This window comes from Ciona intestinalis, chromosome 1, assembly GCF_000224145.3.
Source record: "Ciona intestinalis chromosome 1, KH, whole genome shotgun sequence".
NCBI lineage: Eukaryota > Metazoa > Chordata > Ascidiacea > Phlebobranchia > Cionidae > Ciona > Ciona intestinalis.
In genome coordinates this window covers 3,161,281-3,169,910 of record NC_020166.2, presented here as the reverse complement: position 1 = coordinate 3,169,910, position 8,630 = coordinate 3,161,281, and the positions used below count along the sequence as shown (strand labels likewise).

General features: G+C 38.5%; 1 protein-coding gene across 1 annotated transcript in view; it reads right to left on the bottom strand.

The window, feature by feature from the left end:
- Nucleotides 1–3,141: 3,141 nt before the first annotated feature.
- Nucleotides 3,142–8,630, bottom strand: part of LOC100186409 — a 9,448-nt gene continuing 3,959 nt past the window's right edge. The window contains exons 5-13 of the mRNA XM_009863900.3: nucleotides 8,330–8,479; nucleotides 7,591–7,688; nucleotides 6,947–7,074; nucleotides 6,343–6,438; nucleotides 5,734–5,768; nucleotides 5,605–5,672; nucleotides 4,844–4,956; nucleotides 4,393–4,461; nucleotides 3,142–4,333 (exon numbers count right to left, since the gene is read on the bottom strand). Coding sequence (XP_009862202.1) covers nucleotides 4,226–4,333; nucleotides 4,393–4,461; nucleotides 4,844–4,956; nucleotides 5,605–5,672; nucleotides 5,734–5,768; nucleotides 6,343–6,438; nucleotides 6,947–7,074; nucleotides 7,591–7,688; nucleotides 8,330–8,479 — 865 coding nt within the window. The 3' untranslated portion in view covers nucleotides 3,142–4,225. The remainder of the gene's footprint in view (nucleotides 4,334–4,392; nucleotides 4,462–4,843; nucleotides 4,957–5,604; nucleotides 5,673–5,733; nucleotides 5,769–6,342; nucleotides 6,439–6,946; nucleotides 7,075–7,590; nucleotides 7,689–8,329; nucleotides 8,480–8,630) is intronic.

The following is an 8,630-nucleotide window of genomic DNA, read 5'->3' as shown; positions in this document are numbered from 1 at the left end:
TCCAATCCACAAATGTGTATATATATAACAAGTTGCAAAAAGATTGTCTTCATATTTTTTTCGTCTATTTGATATAAAATAGAGAATTTTCACAGACTATAATATAACCGCATCCCCACGACTCAAAAATAGCGTTGGTTTTAGTTGTTAAAAACACGACGATAAATCATAGGATATTGTGTGCTATCTTATCCCGCAGTACTATAACCCACGAAAATACGCTGAGGTCTACCCACGTTCTACATCATACGAAACGAAGAAACAGCGATCGGTCAAGTTCAATCCGCGACGACGTTTAAGTTAAATATAAAAAACGATCCCCTCCCGCAAAAATTCCATACCGACCGATCACTAAGACTGCTTACCACAGGCGTATATTATTTTTCTATCACTTAAACTAAAGCATATATCCCTGGCTGCACTAAACAACGTTAACTTTCAAGTTCGTCCATCTGTACAATAAACATACAGGTTTCGTACTTGCCTTACGAGACACCAAATTGACCGTATTAATCGTGCCACCGTTTTCTGCAAGGCGTGAATCAGACTTCACACAATGGCGATAACCAAAGTGCCCGGGAAAAAAAGCGGGTCGTGCCGGGTGTGCTGTTACGTCATTCGGAAAGCCGTGTCTGTTTCGAGGCGAACTAGAGCCCGAACAAAAATTGGCCCGGTGCCAACGTTGCTAAACAAACGCTAGAGGCTATCTGTCATAAAAGCAAAACGATTCAAAATAGTGCCTATAAATTTATCTCATACTAATTTTACCGTATAGCTATAACGCTAACTATTTTAACTTGGCATTCACGGACAACTTAAAACAGACGAGTGCGTTAAGCGTTGATTAGCAAGCGCTTATCTGCTGCGGGCAAAACACAACGGGAAGAAGCTGCGTCTCTTCTTGGCTCTCTCGCAGTTCATCTTTTGCAACTGTTTACCAAATAATCGATCTAAAAGCAACGATATTGCCTCGGCCACTCAGGAAACCAGCGAAACGCCGTTCAGCCTGTCCGTCTTTTCACTTCGGTCCATTCGGCATTACCTAACAACGCTACATTTGTCACTGTGCATCATTGCTATTTCTGTGGGACCTTTCAGCACTGCATGCCAAAGGCACGTAACCGACACTTTCGGCTGGTCTATCAGTATTTAATTGAGCTTTTAACCCATATGGGGATTTATGCTGGGTATTAGAGCCAACGACATAACATACCAGCAGCCAAGTTGTGGCGTAGATACGTCAGCACACATTTCAATTCCTAATTAAACCTAACGAGATGTATATTTGATTCTGGCTGTCAGTCGAAACGTGGAAGTCCTTTCTGTCTCGACAACAAGCTTTGAAACTAACGAACCGAACATAAGTCAAGTTCTATTACCGAAGACATATATTGACTACGGGCCCATTTGACCTCACTCGCTCGAGAAGCGTGTATATAATTCTTGGTGGCCTATAAGTTTTTGTTTGGATTGGGCAACCATTATAAACACACTGTCTCTGTCATTAACAAACCTCCAGGAATAGCGCAAAATAGTTCCAGTTTTCTCCTTTACGAATTTCCATTACGCAATGACCAATTCCAGTGTTTTACATTAAGTTTATGACGTCATAATGGGAGAATAGGGCATGTGCCATGTACAGTACAATTGGCAGTCGGTGTCATTTGTAGTGCATGACTTCCGATTTTTCTCGGTTTTTGAAAGTAATTTCCTGGTTCCAGGCTGTAATCGTTTCAAATCTTGGCACAGTTGTGTAATGGGATACTGACGCATTGAAGAATAAAGAGGTAATGACCGTTTGTGAGTGAAAAGACGAGACGATATTCCAAAAACCTGGCGCTCTGAGAAACGAACCGGAAAATACCAAGATTGCAGGCCGTCTATAAAAATGTTATTTTCCCGTGAGACGGAACCAATGTATATTGGACGCGTGGTGTCTTGGTTTCCTATTTTGCAATCGGTAAATATGCAAGAAGCCAACAGAACATAGCACTGTCAAGTTCAAATGGGTGCGACTTATAATCGTAAGAAATATGCCAAAAATTTTAGCCTTCCGGAAAGTAGACGAGACAGAATACATAGTGGCGATTAGCCCTCGCGAACAGGGGGCCTTTGTTCTCTCTCGGTCGCTCTGCCGCATAAAACTAGTTTTAGCGCTCTCCTGTTGCAGCTAATACCGTTGGTACTGCGCAACGTAGATGAACGGTCTAAGTTGCAATGCATTTTCTATAATCTTTGTCCTTTTGTCCTGCCTTACGTTTAGATCTTGTATGACGTCAGTATCCCAATTGTGTGAATTTGGCAGTAAACAAACTGTACTTAACTAAAGGTTACCTAAGCCCCTGTCACCCCAAAGGTGTCATCATTGCCTGTTTGAAACGACAGACTGTAATTTCGTAGCATCAAGCAAAATCAGTGCTTGGGGGGTCGTATGGGTCGCAGTACCATCAGATAAGACTACAGTTTATTTGCGGCAATTCTGCGTCAGCAAAGTCCAACAGAACAGGTTTATGTGATTAAAATTTTCAGACACGCCGTGTAAAACACAAGTCAAAATACCAGGCAGCTTAAAACTCGTAAAACCCATAAACCCGTGACCAATTTTCCTGCAAAACCGCCAGGTTCGGTTTGTCGTAACAGAATATTCCGCGTTCCCTTTGTGGTTTGTACTGTATATACACTGCACAATGTTTAAAACAATATCAAGACTTCCTTTGGTAATGAGCCAGAAACCAATTGCTATCGTGATGTTGTATTACGTAATGCGCCGTGATTTCGTAATTGTATAAAACTTCCCCGTTACGCTATGATACGCAAAAAAGTAAGCATGCAAATTGCGACACCGTTTTCCCATTGGTTTTGGGGCGGCGCAATTGAAATGTCATTATACCTTCACTTCACGGTCACTGAGCCTGCGCTTTGTGCTTTACTCACTACCGCAGGCAACAGTATTTCGGGCATAATGGGAAGTCTGTTTTACTCGCCTCGTTACCCGCTTTGACACATAAAACAATTCGATTTTTTGAAGCCGCTCTCTCACTTGAAGATGTATCCAATATCTCAAACTGCGCCGATCCTTTCGGCCAATTCAAGGAACACATACCTTGCTTTCAGATGCATTTGTAAAACGATCAACCGTTATTGTTTGGCTGGGGAAATTTAATAATGCATTTCGCTTGCAAAAATGTCTAGCATTTGGACGTGTACCTACCTCAATTGCGATTAATCTGCGAGGCGTTTTTAAAAAAAACTAAAAAATATTGACATCGACTTCCAATTTTTTCGTATTGACGGTTTCGAAAATAAAACATAAATTTTGACACGGGACAACTAATAAAATGTTCGCCAATATAGTAAGTTGGGGAAAGATGGTACATGTGTGCATAATTTTTTATCCTCCAATTTGGTTGTAAAGAATATTTACAGAGTTATGCAACCGCAGCCTTACGATTCTTAAAAGAGCGTTGTTAGCTGTTAAATACACGATTAGGATATTATGTGCCAATGGTACCCATCTTACCCCACGTTATACTATGAAGGTATAAAAATGGTGAATGAGGAATGACTTGAGCATATAGGAAGGTACACAGTGCGGATAATCTCACAGTTTATAATCATGATAAAACGGGTGTAATAGTCGAGGTCTGGTTTAGAAATCTCAGTTTAACGAAACTTGCAAGATATTAATGAAAAAACTGTGTAGATGACGTCACTAAAAAGAAAAATACAGAAATAGACGGATTATGAAGATATAATGTATATGAATATAAATAAATATTGTGCGAAAAATGACCACTGTGCGAGAAAAATTTAGAAAATATGGTAAAAATTTGTAAAATTCGGAACACTTGTTATTTAAAGTTTAAAAATTTAATATTTTTCACAGTTTGGGTTTTATTTAGATCCTTAGAAACTTGGAAAAAAGGTTTGTTTTTATACGCCTTAACCGAACAATAGTAATATTCCTGTGCTGTAGGTTCGGAGACAAAACATAGTCAAGAACCGTGAATTTAAATCCCTTACACAAATAAAACATGGCTGGGACGAAGTGGGATAGCGAGTTTAAGGTAAAAATGGCTTTGAAGATGCTGCTCTATTTGTAAACCTGAGATATGTTTGAGTTAAAGCTTAGCATAATTTTCGCAGGGTAAAAATATTATTCTCGTACAAAACACCTTCACCGTGGTCTACAACTCGCGCGCTCCACCTGCCGGTGATGGAAAATTTAGGATTTGACCACTGTGTGGTGTTTCGTGATCTCGGTGCTTCGTAAGACTTTGTTTTGCGACTTGCTTCGACCGTTGTTCACTGATGATGCCACTTCGTGGTAACACTAAAAACACAAAAATTTACAATACAAGATGCAAACAAAATAGAGACAAACCTACACACCTTTAAACAAAATGGCAGAGCGTTCAACTCGTAGATATTTTCGTTTCCCTCCGGGGGGCGTCGACATTTCTAATAAGACATTAAGAGTTAAGCAACAAAGATACAGTAGGGAGGGGGGGTCGAGGATGGGACACCTTTAGCACATGACATCCAAATACCCTGATCGTGTTTTAATAAAATTAACAACTGTCTATGGGAGTCGTGAGGATATGGTTTTATAATGCTTTGAATGATCTTTGTTTACTACCAGATGGAACGAGGAAATAGAATGGAATAGTGTTGTTAATTGTTTAAAACACAATCAGGATATTTGGATATAAAGAGCTAAATATGCTAGTCTTCCCCTACCCTCCTGTATATTATGACGATTATTATAATACAACCATGTTGAATAGTTTTACATATAAAGATATGATTATAATATCACAATAATAATGGCTAATATACATACCTGACACACGAAACAATCAGGATGCCAATAGTTTGACATAGCTTCAATATACGAGCCAGTTATAATAGTATCACACCCGTGGCATGTACGCGCATGTAATGTGAAGAAGTCGTCTGCGTTATTTAATATACGAGTAAAACTATGAGCATATGTAAGAATAAGCTAAAACCACATCTTTTGTTTAGGAATTGATCTTCTGAAATTAAAGTTGTCAAAAAATTACCAAAAAGTAACGTTTTGTCCGCTTGGGGAGAATTTATTATGGTCAACCCAACGTTTTTAAGATTATTTGTGGGGAAATATATTATGCCTTGTATAAGGTGGTATCAGCATGTCATGAAGAGGTTAAGTGTTATACAGTAGGTTAAGATATATGTTGTATAATATGTTGCGTGTTTACATCCTCTTTTATAAATTAGAAACATTTGAAGAAATATAGTAGGGTGGGGAAGATGGGACACCTTTAGCACATAAAATCGAAATATCCTGATCGTGTTTTAAACAATCAACAACGGTCTATGGGAGTCGTAAGGATACGGTTTTATATTTTTTTGATTTTTCTTTGTTTACTACCAAATAGGACGAGAAAATAGAATTAAGAGGTGTCCCATCTTCCCCCTTCCTACTATATATAACCGTATGCTCCCGACTAAATATGGTTGGTAATTGCTTAAAACACAATAGGCCGAATATGAATGTTACGTACTAATGGTATCCATTTTACCCCACAGTACTATATGTAAAGCTAGATTGACACGTACCCAGACAATACGGCATTCCGTCTTTCACAATATATGAGTCCATAAGCGGTACGTTGCAGTGGTAGCATCTGTCGTAATAACACAAGTCAAAAGATAAACCCGATTAGGATTTACATTATGTGCACTTACCGAAAATGCTTCAAATGCCAATGTCTCCCTAAAGCCTGCACAAGAAATGCATTATATATAGTAGGGTAGGGGAAGTTGGGACACGTTTTAACTCTATTTTCTCGTCCAATGTGGTAGTAAAAAAGGATCTTTCAAAGAATTATATAACTATATGCTCAGGACTTCCATAGACCGTTGTTAATTGTTTAAAACACGATCAGGATATTTGGATATTATACGCCAAAGTTGTCCCATCTTCCCCCATCCTACTATAGATTTCAATCAATTGTAAGATAAGCAAACTTAAATAAAAAATAGCGTCGGATTTGCTGGTAATTCTGGCGATGGCGCGCCCGCCTTTTAACTTAGCAGTTACTCGCTGTTACCATTGTGGGCGTATGTGTCCTAGGGCAAGACACTTAACCGCAATTGCTTTAACCTATTGGCCACTAATGGGTTGTCCAAATCAGCCATAATGAAGACAAAAAAATCATTACCCACAAAATTACATGTGTTTTAGCGTAACTACGAAAAAGGCAAATATCTTGATTTACAGATTTAAAAAATCAATATTTGCCTTTACATATAAGGACCCTTGATTCCATCAGAAGATTAATCTCTTCAACTTACTTTAATATATCCTTGGTCGGGTCGTATACGATCTCCGCAATTACTACATGACGTACCGAAGTGCTTTGATCTTTCAGCGAGTGCAGCAGGTAACAACTGAAAGAAAAAACAATTAAAACTTGCAATAAATCAAGCTGGATGGAATAACGCATTTATTTAACCTCGCATGACGGGGCAACTGCAGTCGTTCTAACACGGGTGTTCTGTTTTATAAACTTCGTGCCCGCTTACGAGTTACCAATTATATAACTATATGTGGGTAAATATGGTTTCAAGGATTTTTTAATATTTTTTTTGTTATCTATGGTTCATTATTTTAGACAACTCATAACGGACCACGGGGTTGAAGAAACTGCTGTTATAGGTGTCTTGCCCAAAGACACATACGCCCATAATTGTAGCAGCACCGAGCCCAGACCCGTAAACTCTGGGTTGCAGAACTCACAAGCTCACGAGCCACCAAAGTTATGAATTGTTTAATACACGACACTGCACAACAGTCAGCAACAACGGCACAAAACGTCGGCGAATGTTATCTTGTCACTTAGAATAACAATTAACGACCGTGCCACGGGGTAGACAGGTAGGTGTTAAGGTGACTAACCTCAATTAAACGAAGCCTTTTATCACTGGCTTCGACTTTATGTCTTCCCGTATCATTGTGCACACAAGGGGTTAGCTGGGGGCGTTGTACCTCAGTCCACGCTGTTGTATTTACAAGTACCTGGCCACCTAAATACCAAAAACGAATGAATTTAACTTAATTTATTCTCACGCGGCGGTAAAGGATAGCCGTTATAACACGGGTGTTCTGTTTCATACACCTTCTGCACGAGTTATCACGTATGGAACTTTGTAAGTGTTTTTTTTTTGTATTGGAAATTTAGACAACCCATAAGTGGCCACTTGGTATAACGTGAAAATCGTATAGCTACAATCCTACTGCAGTATAAAGATAATCATTATAAACCATTCAGCAAAATTAGACGACCCAAAAATTTGTTTCCGAAATATTAACAAACAAAATGGGTATATTTTGTTATATTTTTTAGAGATTCTTTTTCGCCACTTTTGCCAAACCAATTTAAATTATTACGGTTATAGCATGCTTGGGGCTCGAAATTATAAAGATTATAAATCATAAAATATAAAAAGCCATGATAAATACTATATAGGTCAGGTTGAAAAAGGCTGCACAGAAAAAGGGTTTAACCAAAGTAGCTAATTTAACAATGTCTTAAAATGCACCTTTTGCAATGCGGGCGATACCGACAGCGATGTCTAGTTCACTGCCGCTGTACCTCGTGCTGCCTGTTGCATATTCGTATTCGGATCGCACTTTTCCCCTTAAAGGTGGATAGAACATAGAAGTGTTAATATTAAGTGTATATAGAGCGCTGGAAATCGCATTAATTTTAACAATTCTAGTCCCTACTTTAGAACGGAACATTATATCAGGATATAGTGGGGTGGGGGGAGATGGGACACCTTTTCATTCTATTTTTCCAGAATATTTAAAGAAATATAAAGCCGTGTACTGACGACTTACATAGACCGTTTTTAATTGTTTAAATTAAAACACGATCGGAATATTTGGATATTATATGTTAATCTAAAAGTGAACCATCTTACCCCACAGTACTATATTAATAACTTTATTTCAACATAATTCAATTATATACAGATGCTTACACACAAATACGAGTGTTTGTTTTAAAAACTGTCTAATTTTCCGTGTACTATATTTTCGTTAAATAAATGTAAAACTTATTATCCTCGTGTGGCGGGGCAACGACAGTCGTTATAACACGTTTGTTTTGTTTTAAATACCTCGAATTACCATGTATGTTACTTTGAGGGTAACTACTTTATTTTTCTTATTTATTTTTTACGTATGGCCGATAACTTGAGCTCGAAATATATCTGTGTAATACATAAGAACAACAATACGCTATATTGCTGATGAATGGCGATTTTACGCAGTTACCTTGAAACGCCAACTTGTACACGAGGCCCATGGAATAACAAAGTTTTACCAGCTATACCACGAGTGTCTTCAAGTCGGAAAAAGTACTGACATGTTGTTACTTCATTCGACCACGAGATTTGAACCAGCGCGCTTTGAATGGTCAGGCAGCTGGAAGAAAAACGAGTGAATGAGTGAATGAGTGTAACTTACTTTATCCTCGCGTGGCCGGAAAACGACAGTCGTTATAACACGGGTGTGCACCTCGCGCCAGCTTACGAGTTACCAAGTATGTTACTTTGTGGGTAATTGGGATCCTTAG